Here is a 17,281-nt window from a genome sequence, read left to right as displayed (position 1 = left end):
TTGTCCCCGCACCTGAACAGACATTTCACAGCAGGATTGACTGGACAGGGTCTAGGAACATGAACCTGGGCTAGATTTCCCCTCCTTACTCTAACCCTAATGTCACACCAACTGAGACCAGTTAACGTAGCACGGACACTGATGGAACCTGTAACTCCACGGATCAAATTTAGCCGCAGGATTCCCTCACTCAAAATCTGTTTCCTCCAAAAGCTTCTTACAAAGTTTGATAAATTCTCTCCAGATTTCACACATGGTAGTATAAGGTGGAAGTTAAACTCTCCCTGAACACCATGAGGTAGAGTTTCCTTGGGGAGTTCTCCCGATTTCCCAATGTAACTTTGGCGCAAATGACGCGATCAGCAGGAGATCGAGGGAACTGGGAGGAAACTCACCCCCTAGGCCCTTTCAGAAAAGCAGATGTAGAAGGATTGTCAGGGTGTACGTGTTAGAGAAGATAACGCCATGATTTGGAATCTGCACCCAGTCTGGGGCGTGGATTTCACTGGCCCCCGAGACGGAGTCATGTTGGTAGGAGAGGAAACTGGGGCGTAGAACTTGGGGCCACCTCCGACACCCGGCATTGAGTTCGGAACACCAGTGTTCCCGCTTGGGATTTACCCGCCATCCCAGGAGACTGACTGCTATGTTATCCCAGCCATCAATCCAAAAGGAATTCTATAACCTGTGTAATGTATAATGGCAGGATTACAGTGAAATATCCCAGGTTGTTCCCTTCCATTTCCCAGAATAACTCTCAAATGGCAGCTAGTCCCTTTCTACTCAATAATGAGAGTGAGAGAAAGAGAGAGAGAGAGGAGGAGAGAGAGAGACAGTGAGAGTGACAAAGAGAGCGATACAGAGAGAGAGACAGAGACAAAGAGAGAGAGAGAGAGAGAGAGAGAGAGTGAGACAGTGAGAGACAGTGAGAGTGACAAAGAGAGCGATACAGAGAGAGAGAGAGACAGAGACAAAGAGAGAGGAGAGAGAGAGAGAGAGTGAGACAGTGAGAGTGAAAAGAGAGTGAAACAGAGAGAGAGAGAGAGACAGAGACAAAGAGAGAGAGAGAGAGTGAGAGCCAGAGCTGGAGAGAGAGACAATGAAAGATAGAGAGAGATGGAGAAAGAGAGAAAGAGAGAGGGAGCGAGTACTGTGCATACTTTGAGTTGGGAGACGGGTGTGTGAGTGGATTGTGAGCCCAGGTTCTGATCATCACATCGCAGTGACCCAAGGCACTAACTTCCTCGCCAGGCTAATTCACAGGTTCACATTACTTTTCCCGTCCACTCTATTTCAGCCTGTTCAAAATCGGTGTGCTCAGGAAGTCTGTGCATAGTTTCCGGAGGACAGTCAGAGGAGCCACAGACGGTTCGTCCGTACTTGTGGAAATAAATCTGCACGGGCCGAGACCGAGTACACGGCGGAAATTACAACCCCCACAAACAGCGGTAACTTACAGGCAGCCAGTGTGAAGCTATGTTGCAGAAAACAGTGTCTATCGGGATAGGCTGAGGCAGCAGCGTGATTGGTGGAAGCAAGGCAGTGGGCGGCGAGCTCACAGTGAAGTGGGAAAGTGGAAGAGTAAAGGGAAAGGTGCAGCGTTCCGCTAACTGCCAGATCTTTGGTAGAGAGCTCCCCACTTGTGGAAACTCAGCCGGGAAATCAAGTTCCCGCAGGTTCGTGCACTGCACCTGCTGGGCAGACAGTGGGCTGGCCGGTGTGATCAGAGGTCAGTGGTGGCCTTGGCGGTCAGTGTCTGGATACGTGTGGCGTTGCAGGTCTTGCAATAGACGTGTCCATCCAGGGGGTAACATCCTTGAGTGTCTCCATCAGACAGGAGGATATTACAGTCCTGGAATAAAACAGAATAGTTCATGAGGCCGGGATAGCGAGGAGAATCGGCAGCACAGGGCCATAAATACAGCACTGGAGGCATAAATGGGGAAAGGGGCAGCAATGCTTACACCCAACGAGTTATTAGAAGATGTGATTCACCCAACTGATGAAGGTTTGATTGGGGGGGAGGGGAGGAGGGGAAGGGGGAGGGGGAGAGGGGGGAGGAGGGGGAGGGGGAGAGGGGGGTAGGGGAGGAGGGGGAGGGGGTGTAGGGGAGGGTGAGGGGGAGGAGGGGGGGAGGGGAGGAGGGGGAGGGGGAGAGGGGGGCGTAGGGGAAGGTGAGGGGGAGGAGGGGTGGGGGGAGGAGGGGGAGGGGGTAGAGGGGGAGGAGAGGAGGGGGAGGGGGAGGGGAGGGGGAGGGTGAGGGGGAGGAGGGGGAGAGGGAGGGGGAGAGGGGTGGGGGGAGAACGGGGAGGGGGGAGAGGGGGAGGGGGAGGGGGAGGAGGGGGAGGGGGAGGAGGGGGAGTGGGGTAGAGGAGGAGGGGGGTAGGGGAGGGGGAGAGGGGGGAGGGGAGGAGGGGGAGGGGTAGCGTAGGGGAGGGGGAAGGGGAGGAGGGGTGGGGGGAGGAGGGGGAGGGCGGAGGGGGAGAGGGGGGAGGAGGGGGGGAGGGGGGTAGGGGAGGAGGGGAGAGGGAGGGGGAGAGGGGGGCGTAGGTGAGGGTGAGGGGGAGGGGGGAGAGGGGGGTAGGGGAGGAGGGGGAGGGGGAGAGGGGGGCGTAGGTGAGGGTGAGGGGGAGGAGGGGTGGGGGGAGGAGGGGAGGGGGTAGAGGGGGAGGAGGGGGGTAAGGGAGGCGGGGAAGGAGGGGGAGTGGGGTAGAGGAGGAGGGGGGTAGGGAAGTGGGGAGGGGGAGGGAGACATTGCTCAGGTACCTGTGCAGGTGACGGTATCCCACCCACACCATTCTGTTGACACCGGCCCTGTAATTTGGGACATGGTCATCACCTTGAGCCTTGGACACACTGAGGTCAACTATTTCCTCTGGTTGGGGTGCGGGGGGGGCGCTGTTCACAACAAGGGGGCGTAACCTTAAAATTAGAGCCAGGCCGTTCAGGGGTGATGTCAGGAAGCACTTCTTCACACAAAGGGTGGTGGGAATCTGGAACTCTCTCCCCCAAAAAGCTGTGGATGGTGGAAATGATCAGGACTGAGATCGACAGTTTGGCGGAGATGTGAACGATAGCCGCTCAGTCACAGTGATCCTACCTCGCAGCGGTAACACTGCACGTGGAAATCCCGGTCCAGAGCCACAATGCGCACGGTTTCCTCCTGGCCTTCAGCTGGCATGATGGCCTCACCGCAGACAGAACACCTCGGGGCAAACTTCCTGCAGGAGCAACAATCAGAGCCATCGGTGGATTTAACAACAGGTATCCCTGGCGGTGGCCCCCTGCTCCCACCCTAACTCCTGTGTATCGGCCCTGCCACTGACACCAGCAGACACTCTGCACAATGTCAGGCCTCATATCTTTGAATGAGGAACCTAATCGAAGGCACACAGTGTGAGGCAAGAAGCTTAGGATTCAGCACCTTCAGGAACTGTACTCTAGTGAGAATCAGCGCCTTCAAGAACTGTACCCCAGTGAGAGTCAGCACCTTCAGGAACAGTACCCCAGTGAGAGTCAGCACCTTCAGGAACTGTACCCCAGTGAGAGTCAGCACCTTCAGGAACTGTACCCCAGTGAGAGTCAGCACCTTCAGGAACTGTACCCCAGTGAGAGTCAGCACCTTCAGGAACTGTACCCCAGTGAGAGTCAGATGCTTCAGGAACTGTACCCCAGTGAGAGTCAGCACCTTCAGGAACTGTACCCCAGTGAGAGTCAGCACCTTCAGGAACTGTACCCCAGTGAGAGTCAGCACCTTCAGGAACTGTACCCCAGTGAGAGTCAGCACCTTCAGGAACTGTACTCTAGTGAGAATCAGCGCCTTCAAGAACTGTACCCCAGTGAGAGTCAGCACCTTCAGGAACAGTACCCCAGTGAGAGTCAGATCCTTCAGGAACTGTACCCCAGTGAGAGTCAGCACCTTCAGGAACTGTACCCCAGTGAGAGTCAGCACCTTCAGGAACTGTACCCCAGTGAGAGTCAGCACCTTCAGGAACTTTACCCCAGTGAGAGTCAGATCCTTCAGGAACTGTACCCCAGTGAGAGTCAGATCCTTCAGGAACTGTACCCCAGTGAGAGTCAGCACCTTCAGGAACTGTACCCCAGTGAGAGTCAGCACCTTCAGGAACTGTACCCCAGAGAGAGTCAGCACCTTCAGGAACTGTACCCCAGTGAGAGTCAGCACCTTCAGGAACTGTACCCCAGAGAGAGTCATCACCTTCAGGAACTGTACCCCAGTGAGAGTCAGATCCTCAGGAACTGTACCCCAGTGAGAGTCAGCACCTTCAGGAACTGTACCCCAGAGAGAGTCTGCACGTTCAGGAACTGTACCCCAGTGAGTGTCAGCACCTTCAGGAACTGTACCCCAGTGAGAGTCGGTGTCCGTTCATCCGGCGAGACCATGCAGACACTGCGACAACGGATGAACGGACACCGCGCAACAATCACCAGGCAGGAGTGTTCCCTCCCAGTCGGGGAACACTTCAGCAGTCAAGGACATTCAGCCTCCGATCTTCGGGTAAGCATTCTCCAAGGTGGCCTTCGAGACACACGACAACGCAAAATCGTCGAGCAGAAACTGATAGCCAAGTTCCGCACTCATGAGGACGGCCTCAACCGAGATCTTGGGTTCATGTCACGCTACATGTAACCCCACCTGATGCAGGGTCATCCAGACTCGAGTCGACATTGGCTTGTTCTCTCTACACAGATGCGGCCGGACCTGCTGTGATTTCCAGCCAAAAAAAATGTTTTTTGTCTGTTTTTTTGTTTTTCATACAGACCCCAGCATCTGCAATATTTGACCCCTTGTGACCCCACCTCATTGCTCTTTGATGTAATGTTTCTCTGACTGACCTGTTTGGACACCATTCACACCTTTGACTGCTGTGATTATCTCTCTGCCGAGGTGCGATAAATGGCAGTTGGAAAGGTTACCTGTAAACATCTGACATGATTCTCTGACTATATAAGCTGTGTCTTTATGCATTTCTCCACTTCACCTGACGAAGGAGCAGCGCTCCGAAAGCTTGTGATTTCAAATAAAGCTGTTGGACTATAACCTGGTGTTGTGTGACTTCTTACATTTGTCCACCCCAGTCCAACTCCGGCATCTCCACACCATATAAAGATGAAGCACGCACTCAGCCCAGCTGCAGGAATGGGTGGTCTGGGAGCCCGTGAATCGTTCAGCGGGACCGTTCCCTGCAACACTCTCCCGCCAGATCCCCAGTGAGACAGAATTTATTCAAATATTAGTGAAGTATGGGTTGAAGTATTGGTTAAGGATTAGTTAAGCTATTGGTTAAGTTGTTGGTGACATATTGTTAAAGGTACTTACTTGTGGAAATCCTCGATGCAGTGAATCTGATTGGATGCATCGACTGTGAAGGGGATCCCATCGAGACTGCGGTGACACACCACACAGGTAAAGCATTGTGGGTGATATGCCTTGCCTGTCGCGCGCAAGATGCGCTCCATGATTGGCTTAGAGCAGACGCTGCACTGTTCCAGAGTTTTCTGTAACGGAGAGAGAACCGAGAACCAACGCGGTTAGATAGCGAGGGCACTGAAACCCGAAAATACCCTGCTGTTAAACTGAGAGAGCGGTGCACCAGATCGGCCCTGGCATTTAAAGCAGCTTTTGACCAGTTCCGCATTACCCTCCAGTGAAGCAAAAACAGGACTCAGCAGATGCAGACCCTTGCTCACTGTCGATTCAACTTTAAGTCAACTGCGTGCCCTCAGCTGCCTAGGGCCTAAGCTCTGGAATTCCCCCCCTAAACCCCTCCGCATCTCCAGCTCGTTTAAGACGCTCCTTAAAACCTACCTCTTTGGCCAAGCATTTGGTCACCTGTCCTAAATATCTCCTTATGTGGCTCGGTGTCAAGTTTTGTTTGATAACGCTCCTGTGAAGTGGTTTGGGACGGTTTACTATGTTAAAGACGCTATATAAATGCAAGTTGTTGTTGTAAGTTCCTCTGCTCCGATTGGAAAGATTAAGGAGTGATTGGGATAAGGCCTCGGTATCGCAGAGCCAGCCGGCAAGGCACAAAACTCTCCAAGGCAGAGGCCATGAACCAGGGGACAGAGAAGGCTGGGCCTCTCGTCACGGAAAGGAAACCCGATATTAAGAGGGTGGAGATAGAGGGAGGGTAAGGCAGGAGAAATATGCACGCGATATTGGCAAAGGAGTTAGGAGAGGACGGACTGCAGCCCAATCAAAGTCTCTGGTGCAGTGCGAAGCCAAACATCTCAGAAAAGTAGCCTCGTCCATCCCCAGTCTGTGCCGCGTTACCTGATCGTAGCTGGAATGGTTGTTGGTGAGTTTAGAGTCCCAGGGCAAGAGAAGGGAAACAGCCAGGGTTCTCGCTCCTGGTAAGTGAGCATGTGTCGAGTTTGAGCAAGGAAGGGGTTGGGCTTGGGGGTGACACCCTTCTGGATAGTCTGTCAGTACTCTTTGCCATGGCTTGCACATTTCGATCAGTCACTTGGGTGAGGTATCGGAGAGCGCACGACAGCTCACAGACACACCCTTGCATCATTCACCCTTCACTGTCGAAGTTTCCCTTACAGTTACACCACTCCCCATGCTCCACTCGCAGCGACAGGAGGAGGCCATTCAGCCCCTCGAGCCTGTCCCACCATTCAATTAGATCGTGGCTGATCTGTATCCTAACTCCATTTACCCGCCTTGGTTCCGTAACCCCTAATACCCTTACCCAACAAAACTCAACACTCTTTGTTCCAGTCCTACTCGGGTCCCCTCCCTCACCTCTTTTTCCGGTACACTGATGACTGTATTGGTGCCGTTTCCTGCTCTCGCTCTGAACTAGACAATTTCATTCACTTTGCCTCCAATTTCCACCCTTCCCTCACCTTCACATAGTCCATCTCTGACTCTTCCCTTCCCTTCCTCGACTTCTCCGTCTCCATCTCTGGGGATAGGTTATTGACCAACATTCACTACAAGCCCACCGACTCCCACAGCTACCTGGACTACACTTCCTCCCACCCTGCCTCCTGTAAGGACTCTATTCCATTCTCCCAGTTTCTCCGTCTCTGCCGTATCTGCTCCGACGATGTGACCTTCCACACCAGTGCTTCCGACATGTCTTCCTTTTTCCTCAACCGAGGATTCCCCTCTACCGTGGTTGACACGGCCCTCGACCGTGTCCGTTCTATCTCCCGCACTTCTGCCCTCACCCCTGCCCCTCCCTCCCATAACCACGATAGGGTTCCCCTTGTCCTCACCTTGCACCCCACCAGCCTCCACATTCAACGGATCATCCTCCGCCATTTCCGCCACCTCCAACGAGGTCCCACCACCAAACGCATCTTCCCCTCACCTCCCCTTTCAGCATTCCATAGGGACCGCTCCCTCCGAGACACCCTAGTCCACTCCTCGATCACCCCCAGCACCCCTTCCCCTTCGCCCGGCACCTTCCCATGCAAGCGCAGGAGCTGCTACACCTGCCCTTATACCTCCCCCCTTCCCACTGTCCAGGGCCCCAAACACCCCTTCCAGGTGAAACAGCAATTTATTTGTACTTCTTGCAATCTAGTATACTGTATTCGCTACTCACGATGCGGTCTCCTCTACATTGGGGAGACCAAACGCAGATTGGGTGACCGCTTTGCGGAACACCTCCGTTCAGTCCGTAAGGATGACCCCGAGCTTCCGGTCGCCTGTCATTTTAATTCTTCGCACCACTCCCACTCAGACCTCACCATCCTCGGCCTCTTGCATTGTTCCACGGAAGCTCAGCGTAAACTCGAGGAACAGCACCTCATCTTCCGATTAGGCACTTTACAGCCTTCCGGACTCAATATCGAGTTCAACAACTTCAGATCATAACCTTGGCCCCCATTACATTTTTACTTATATTTTTTATCCACACCTTTGTTTTGGCCCTCCCCCCCCCTTTTTCTCTCTCCCACATGGCAGCTGTCTCCCATTCTGCCAGCGCATTTCACACCTAATCTAGAGCCGTCTTTTGTCTCCACTAGTCCGATCACCATCTCGTCTCGTTTTGAATACCTCTTAATGTCTCTTCACTTCTCTTTTGTTCTCTCCCGGCCCCCATACTGGCCTTTTAATCTATTTCATTTCCTGTGCTTCTTCAGTCTTGACGAAGGGTTTCGACCTGAAACGTTGACTCTATTTCTCTCTCCACAGATGTTGCCTGGCCTGCTGAGTTTTTCCAGCATTTTCTGTTGTTATTTCAGATTTCCAGCATCTGCAGTATTTTGCTATCAAACTCTATTGATCTCAGTTTTGAAATCTTCAATTGACCCCCGGCCTCAACAGCTTTTGGGGGGAGAAAGTTCCAGATTTCCACCACCCTTTGTGTGAAGAAGTGCTTCCTGACATCATCCTTGAACGGCCTGGCTCTATTTCAGCTTCCCTTGCTCAGCACATGGTTCCTGTTCTAAATATTAAACTGAGACGTAGAGGAGTCCAGAGTAACAGAGGGACCTTGGAGTGCAGGTCCACAGGTCCCTGAAGGTAGCAGGCCAGGTAGATAAGGTGGTTAAGAAGGCATACGGAATGCTTGCCTTTATTAGCCGTGGCATAGAATACAAGAGCAGGGGGGTTATGCTTCAACTGTATAAAACACTAGTTAGGCCTCAGCTAGAGTACTGCGTGCAGTTCTGGTCACCACATTACAGGAAAGATGTGATTGCACTAGAGAGGGTACAGAGGAGATTTACAAGGATGTTGCCTGGGCTGGGGAATTTTAGCTATGAGGAGAGATTGGAGAGGCTGGGGTTGTTTTTTTTGGAACAGAGGAGGCTGAGGGGAGACCTTATTGAGGTGTATAAAATTATGAGGGACCGAGATAGAGTGGATAGGAAGGACCTATTCCCCTTAGCAGAGAGGTCAATAACCAGGGGGAATAGATTTAAAGTAATTGGTAGAAGGATTAGAGGGGAGTTGAGGAGAACTTTTTTCACCCAGAGGGCAGTGGGAGTCTGGAAAGTGTGGTCGAGGCAGAGACCCTCATCACATTTAAAAACTGTTTGGATGTGCGCTTGAAGTGCCGTAACCTACAGGGCTACGGACCAAGAGCTGGACAGTGGGATTAGGCTGGAGAGCTCTTTGTTGTCCGGCACGGACACGATGGGCCGAATGGCCTCCTTCTGTGCTGTAAATTTCGATGATTCTATGGGGCATAAATGACCCCAACAGAGAGTCTTGCAACAAACCATTGTGAAAGTGGACCACAATCTGGAGCTGTGACTCATTTTCCACAGCGGGTGAACAAATACAGGAGCGAACCTCTTTCCCTCCAAATCAGCGGCCGTTAAGAGTCGCACACAGCCTCATTCCAGGTGCAGGAACATGAGGAGGCTGTTCAGCCCCTCGGGCCCGTCCTACCATTTGATTAGATCATGGCCGATCCCTTTCTTAACTGCACCTACCCGCCTTTGCTCCGCATCCCTAAAGTACTTTCATCGACTTGTTCTCTCGCTTGACACAGAGCTGCTGCCAATGTCACGTGACGTTACATGAAACATTCCCGAGGAGAGCTTTGACAGATAAAAAACATCAAACTGCCGATCAAACAGCGCAATTACTGGCAAGAGGCCGAGCTTGAATTGGACCAAGTGGGTCAGAGGTCAACGGCCAGCATTCTGTCACATTATTGCGCAAGTACTTAATGATAAAACAATACACTCTAAACAACTGAGCGTATAAATGGCCAATTAGACAACAGCTGGCCCAAATATGGTGGATGCAGTTTGTAGCATATAAAACAAAGTCAAAGTTTGTGTTCAAGAGCCCATATGGGATTATTTAAGATCTGTTCATACTGTCTACATCAACTTCTCCGAAGATTGGGTGACCTTCAGCAGGAGGTTTTGATTACACTAATGTAAACTAACGAGTGATTGAAGAAATAACATTATCACACTTCTGAGAGATTACAGTCCGCATATTCCTCCCTTTTAAGCCCTTTACGAAATTTTGAGCCCCTTTTGCAGAAATTGGAAGATAAATAAAACTCCAATTTCTTTGCTTGTGGGGAAAATGTTGAGTGAAAGTGTGGTCAGTTCGAAGGCCCGTCTCCAACCCACGCGTTCTCCTTGAGTAACAAAGCCAAGCATCTCGAATGAAGCTGGTTAAACTCGAGCTTAACCTATCGGTATCCATGGCGATGGCTGCACGACCGCTTCCTGAGGCGGAGCCGCTTATTAACCGCAATCTGAGTCTCCACTCTCTGCCATGTGGATTAGTGGTGGGTTAGTGGTGGTTTAGCAATGGGTTAGCGGTGGGTTAGTGGTGGTTTAGCAATGGATTAGTGGTGGATTAGTGGTGGGTTAGCAATGGGTTAGTGATGGGTTAGCAATGGGTTAGCGGTGAGTTACTGGTGGTTTAGTGGTGGTTTAGCAATGGGTTAGTGGTGGGTTAGCGGTGGGTTAGTGGTGGTTTAGCAATGGGTTAGTGGTGGGTTTGTGGTGGTTTATCAGTGGGTTAGTGATGGGTTTGTGGTGGTTTATCAGTGGGTTAGTGGTGGGTTTGTGGTGGTTTATCAGTGGGTTAATGGTGGGTTTGTGGTGGTTTATCAGTGGGTTAGTGATGGGTTAGCAGCAGCAAATGGAGGTAAATAATTCACTGTAAAATTATGCGGGATGTCTGCCACAATCTTCTGTCAACTCTGAAGGCACAAAACTAGCACATCAGCCAATCACTGTGTGCTTAACTAAACTACCGGTGAGACTTGAATACGAGAAAATAACACAAAATACGGAGAACATAGAAACATAGAAGATAGGAGCAGGAGTAGGCCATTCGGCCCCTCGAGCCTGCTCCGCCATTTAATGAGATCATGGCTGATCATCCAAATTCAGTACCCTGTCCCTGCTTTCTTCCCATATCCCTTGATTCCTTTAGTCTTAAGAAATATATCTGAATACTTCTTGAATATCTTTAATAAGTTGGCCTCAACTGCCCCCTGTGGCAGAGAATTCCACAGGTTCACCACTCTCTGGGTGAAGAAATTCCTCCTCATCTCAGTCCTAAATGGCTTACCCCTTATCCTTAGACTGTGACCCCTGGTTCTGGACTCCCCCGCCGTCGGGAACATCCTTCCTGCATCTAGTCTGTCTAGTCCTGTAAGGATTTTATAAGTTTCAATGAGATCCCCTCTCATTCTTCTAAACTCTAGCGAATATAAGCCCAATCGACCCAATCTCTCCTCCTACGTCATTCCTGCCATCCCAGGACGATGAGACAGTATACAGAGAACTAGCCGGATTTAAACCACGTATACACCGGATTGACACCGCGTACACACCAGATTTGCGCTCTGCGTGGTTGAACCCCGTGAAGGGTCACGGTTCGATTCCCTGGTTTTAACTGTGTTAATTAATCTCAGGCAGAGTGGTGATGGGGCTCCACAACTGGCTCAATCCCCCTGGGGAGAGGAAATCAGCCAGGGTTCCTGCTCCTGACCATTGTCCAGTGACCCCTGGGTTAGAGAGAGGGGAAATCAGCCAGGGTTCCTGCTCCTGACCATTGTCCAGTGACCCCTGGGTTAGAGAGAGGGGAAATCAGCCAGGGTTCCTGCTCCTGATCACTGTCCAGTGACCCCTGGGTTAGAGAGAGGGGAAATCAGCCAGGGTTCCTGCTCCTGATCACTGCCCAGTGACCCCTGGGTTAGAGAGAGGGGAAATCAGCCAGGGTTCCTGCTCCTGACCATTGTCCAGTGACCCCTGGGTTAGAGAGAGGGGAAATCAGCCAGGGTTCCTGCTCCTGATCACTGTCCAGTGACCCCTGGGTTAGAGAGAGGGGAAATCAGCCAGGGTTCCTGCTCCTGACCATTGTCCAGTGACCCCTGGGTTAGAGAGAGGGGAAATCAGCCAGGGTTCCTGCTCCTGATCACTGTCCAGTGACCCCTGGGTTAGAGAGAGGGGAAATCAGCCAGGGTTCCTGCTCCTGATCACTGCCCAGTGACCCCTGGGTTAGAGAGAGGGGAAATCAGCCAGGGTTCCTTCTCCTGACCATTGTCCAGTGACCCCTGGGTTAGAGAGAGGGGAAATCAGCCAGGGTTCCTGCTCCTGACCATTGTCCAGTGACCCCTGGGTTAGAGAGAGGGGAAATCAGCCAGGGTTCCTGCTCCTGACCATTGTCCAGTGACCCCTGGATCAGAGAGAGAGGGGAAATCAGCCAGGGTTCCTGCTCCTGATCACTGTCCAGTGACCCCTGGGTTAGAGAGAGGGGAAATCAGCCAGGGTTCCTGCTCCTGATCACTGCCCAGTGACCCCTGGGTTAGAGAGAGGGGAAATCAGCCAGGGTTCCTGCTCCTGATCACTGCCCAGTGACCCCTGGGTTAGAGAGAGGGGAAATCAGCCAGGGTTCCTGCTCCTGACCATTGTCCAGTGACCCCTGGGTTAGAGAGAGGGGAAATCAGCCAGGGTTCCTGCTCCTGACCATTGTCCAGTGACCCCTGGGTTAGAGAGAGGGGAAATCAGCCAGGGTTCCTGCTCCTGACCATTGTCCAGTGACCCCTGGGTTAGAGAGAGGGGAAATCAGCCAGGGTTCCTGCTCCTGACCATTGTCCAGTGACCCCTGGGTTAGAGAGAGGGGAAATCAGCCAGGGTTCCTGCTCCTGATCACTGCCCAGTGACCCCTGGGTTAGAGAGAGGGGAAATCAGCCAGGGTTCCTGCTCCTGATCACTGCCCAGTGACCCCTGGGTTAGAGAGAGGGGAAATCAGCCAGGGTTCCTGCTCCTGATCACTGTCCAGTGACCCTGGGTTAGAGAGAGGGGAAATCAGCCAGGGTTCCTGCTCCTGATCACTGTCCAGTGACCCCTGGGTTAGAGAGAGAGGAAATCAGCCAGGGTTCCTGCTCCTGATCACTGTCCAGTGACCCTGGGTTAGAGAGAGGGGAAATCAGCCAGGGTTCCTGCTCCTGATCACTGCCCAGTGACCCTGGGTTAGAGAGAGAGGAAATCAGCCAGGGTTCCTGCTCCTGACCATTGTCCAGTGACCCCTGGGTTAGAGAGAGGGGAAATCAGCCAGGGTTCCTGCTCCTGATCACTGTCCAGTGACCCCTGGGTTAGAGAGAGAGGAAATCAGCCAGGGTTCCTGCTCCTGATCACTGTCCAGTGACCCTGGGTTAGAGAGAGGGGAAATCAGCCAGGGTTCCTGCTCCTGATCACTGCCCAGTGACCCTGGGTTAGAGAGAGAGGAAATCAGCCAGGGTTCCTGCTCCTGATCACTGTCCACTGACCCCTGGGTTAGAGAGTGGGGAAATCAGCCAGGGTTCCTGCTCCTGACCATTGTCCAGTGACCCCTGGGTTAGAGAGAGAGAGATTTAGGAGGAGCCTGGTGTTTTGAGATCTGATGCTGAGTTGCTGATGCCCTCAATGGGTTAACAAGCTTGTGTGCGAAGAGCGCGATCATCTCTATCGCAGCTCCTGACTGAAATTGCTTGAGGGCTGTGTCTTTATCCCATGGCAATTATCAGCTTCAATGAGACTATTCGCGGAGATCTCAGTACAGGGGAGAGGAGAGTGATGGAACCTCCCATCTCCTCATGACACCTCAAAGCCCCGAGATGTGGTCTTATTTTCCATTCTGTAAGTAATAATGGAGAGGAGACTGGGGTGGAAATCTGACACATACTGCAGACGTGGAATTGCCCAGAAGCACTGAGAAATGTCACAATTATAAGAGTAAAGGTGTCATCACTGGAAACTATGCATTGCCCTCCGGGCACTTCAAACACTCCCTTCAGATACAGGCTCGTTCAGTGACGGCTGTGGGTCAGTGAGTGCAGGCAGCAGACTCGAGTCTGCTCAATTCTACCTGCGGCTCATATATGGGACGGGGCAGGTCAGGGGAGGGGCCGGGTTGAGGTGGGAGGGGAATCATAGAATCATCGAAGTTTACAGCACAGAAGGAGGCCTTTCGCCTCACTTTGTCTGTGCCGGCCGAAAAAACACTTTCCAGCTCTTGGTCCGTAGCCCTGTAGGTTCCGGCACTTCAAGTGAATATCCAAGTACTTTTTAAATGTGATGAGGGTTTCTGCCTCTACCACCCTTTCAGGCAGTGAGTTCCAGACCCCCACCACCCTCTGGGTGAAGAAAGCTCTCATCAACTCCCCTCTAAACCTCCACCAATTACTTTAAATCTATGCCCCTGGTTATTGACCTCTCTGCTAAGGGAAATAGGTCCTTCCTATCCACTCTATCTCGGCCCTCATAATTTTATACACCTCAATAAGGTCTCCCCTCAGCCTCCTCTGTTCCAAGGAAAACAGACCCAGCCTATCCAGTCTTTCCTCATAGCTAAGATTCTCCACTCCCGGCAACATCCTTGTAAATCTCCTCTGTACCCTCTCTAGTGCAATCACATCTTTCCTGTAATGTGGTGACCAGAACTGCACGCAGTACTCGAGCTGAGGCCTAACTAGTGTTTGACACAGTTGAAGCATAACCTCCCTGCTCTTGTATTCCATGCCACAGCTAATAAAGCAAGTATCCCGTATGCCTTCTTAACCACCTTATCTACCTGGCCTGCTACCTTCAGGGATCTGTGGACATGCACTCCAAGGTCCCTTTGTTCCTCTACACTGCTCAGTGTCCTACCATTTAATGTGTATTCCCTTTCCTTGTTAGCTCTCCCCAAATGCATTACCTCACACTTCTCCGGATTGAATTCCATTTGCCTCTGTTCTGCCCACCTGACCAATTTATTGATATCTTCCTGCAGTCTGCAGCTTCCTTCTTCAGTATCAACCACACAGCCGATTTTAGTATCATCTGCAAACTTCTTGAATATAGGGGGTATGATTAAGTCTAGATCGTTGATATATACCACAAAAAGCAAGGAACCTCGTACTGAGCCCTGCGGAACCCCACTGGAAACAGCCTTCCAGCCACAAAAGCACCCGTCGACCATTACCCTTTGCTTCCCTTCACTGAGCCAATTTTGGATCCAACTTGACACTTTCCATTGGATCCCGTGGGCTTTTACTTTTGTGACCAGTCTGCCAGGTGGGACCTTGTCAAAAGCCTTGCTAAAATCCATGTAGACTACATCAAACGCACTACCCTCATCGACCCTCCTTGTTACCTCCTAAAAAAATTCAATCAAGTTAGTCAGACACAGCCTTCCCTTAACAACAAATCCATGCTGACTGTCCTTGATTAATCTGTGACTTTCTAAATGACGATAAATACCGTCCCTCAGAATTTTTTCCAATAATTTGCCCACCACTGAGGTTAGGCTGACTGGCTGTAATTACTCAGTCTATCCCTTTTTCCCTTTTTAAACAATGGGTCAGGAGTGGGAAGGGAAGGGTCACGGGGAGGGGAAAGGTCAGGGTTGGAGTGGCTGAGAGAGAGGAATTTCACGATGTCCTTCCTGAGAAGTGTGTCATAAAGAAAATGGTGTCAATTCTAAGCAACAGCAATCGATTCCAGCTCTTTCCGAGTTATACCTCAAACCAAATGTCTGAATCGATACACACTCTATAAACTCCCCGCTGCTAATACCCGCTCCCACACTCTATATCCCAGTGTCGGTGGCGATCGGACACTCCTGGTGTCGGTGGTGATCGGAGAGTCCTGGAGTCGGTGATAATCTGGTGTAAATGGGTTCCTGCCGGAGTCAGGGTACGAATCCAGCGGAAATCCTGAGAGAATTCAGGCCCCGTACCTTTAATTTTGTTTAAATAGTTAGTTGAATTTGTTGATCTGGACGAGGGAACTAAATGTAATACCTCCAAGTTTGAAGATGACACAAAGCTGGGTGGGCGTGTGTGCTGTGAGGAGGATGCCGAGAAACTCCAGGATGATTTGGACAGGTTGGGTGATTGGGCAGATGCAATATAACGTGGATAAATGTGAGGTTATCCACTTTGGTGTCAAAAACAGGAAGGCAGATTATTATCTAAATGGCAATAGATTGGGAGAAGGAGAAGTGCAAAGAGACCTGGGCGTCCTTGTGCACCAGTCGCTGAAGGTAAGCATGCAGGTGCAGCAGGCGGTTAAGAAGGCAAATAGTATGTTGGCCTTCGTAGCGAGAGGGTTCGAGTACAGGAACAAGGATGTCTTGCTGCAGTTGTACAGGGCCTTGGTGAGACCACATCTTGAGTATTGTGTGCAGTTTTGGTCGCCTTATCTGAGGAAGGATGTTCTTGCCATGGAAGGAGTTCAGCGAAGATTCACCAGGCTGATACCTGGGATGGCAGGAATGACGTATGAGGAGAGATTGGGACGATTGGGCTTATACTCACTGGAGTTTAGAAGAATGAGAGGGGATCTTATCGAAACTTATAAAATTCTGACAGGACTGGACAGACTAGATGCAGGAAGGATGTTCCCGATGGCGGGGAGTCCAGAACCAGGGGTCACAGTCTGAGGATAAGGGGTAGGCCATTTAGGACAGAGATGAGGAGGAATTTCTTCACCCAGAGAGTGGTGAACCTGTGGAATTCTCTACCACAGAAGGCAGTTGAGGCCAGTTCATTAAATATATTCAAGAAGGAGTTAGATATATTTCTTAAGGCTAAAGGGATCAAGGGATATGGGGAGAAGGCAGGGACAGGGTACTGAATTTGGATGATCAGCCATGATCTCATTAAATGGCGGAGCAGGCTCGAGGGGCCGAATGGCCTACTCCTGCTCCTATCTTCTATGTTTCTATGTTTCTATGTTGCGTTACAGGGAGGTGAAGCTTCACCGATCGCTCTATAATGATACAGAGGGACACAAAGCCAAACACAAGCACGTCTAATCCCGGAGGAATTTAGTTCAACCTCAAAGTCTCCACCCTCATCAGAACACGGCCCTTAGCAACCGAGCATTTCGCTTGTTAGGACAGGATGGCTGGAGATATTCATCCCGCCCACAGTGGAATCCAGTGAAGGTCGAGACCCCGCAGACACTGGATATACTGGGGCCAGAGGCTTCTTCCAGTGACGGATCCCCAAGATTATGGTGTGTCCACTTGCTCCGCACCAGAACCCGCTCCGCACCGGAACTGGCTCCGTGCTGGAACCTGCTCCGCACCGGAACCCGCACCGCACCGGAACTGGCTCCATGCTGGAACCCGCTCCGCGCCGGAACCCGCTCCGAGCCGGAACCCACTCCGCACCGGAACCCGATCCGTGCCGGGACCCGCTCCGTGCCGGAACCCGCTCCGTGCCCGCCCTTCCACCTGCGATTTAGTGGGCATCTGTGGGTAAGGCTGGGATCTCTAACCCCTGTGTAAAACATTCATTGATTGGACATTAAGAAGTCGCGTGTGCCAACTCCTAGACAGGTG

General features: G+C 51.6%; 1 protein-coding gene across 2 annotated transcripts in view; it reads right to left on the bottom strand.

The window, feature by feature from the left end:
• LOC147115369 (lipoma-preferred partner homolog) overlaps positions 1-17,281 on the bottom strand; it is a 377,893-nt gene that overhangs the window by 12,973 nt on the left and 347,639 nt on the right. For both annotated transcript variants that reach the window (XM_085989630.1, XM_085989631.1), the window contains exons 7-9: positions 5,339-5,517; positions 3,101-3,221; positions 1,458-1,852 (exon numbers count right to left, since the gene is read on the bottom strand). In XM_085989630.1, coding sequence (XP_085845756.1) covers positions 1,724-1,852; positions 3,101-3,221; positions 5,339-5,517 — 429 coding nt within the window. In that variant the 3' untranslated portion in view covers positions 1,458-1,723. The remainder of the gene's footprint in view (positions 1-1,457; positions 1,853-3,100; positions 3,222-5,338; positions 5,518-17,281) is intronic.

Source organism: Somniosus microcephalus, chromosome 6, assembly GCF_052327205.1.
Source record: "Somniosus microcephalus isolate GS21.2 chromosome 6, FLI_Smic_1.0, whole genome shotgun sequence".
In the NCBI taxonomy this organism is placed as follows: Eukaryota; Metazoa; Chordata; class Chondrichthyes; order Squaliformes; family Somniosidae; genus Somniosus; species Somniosus microcephalus.
Note: the sequence above shows the minus strand (reverse complement) of the source record. Positions and strands in the feature narration are given on the sequence as shown.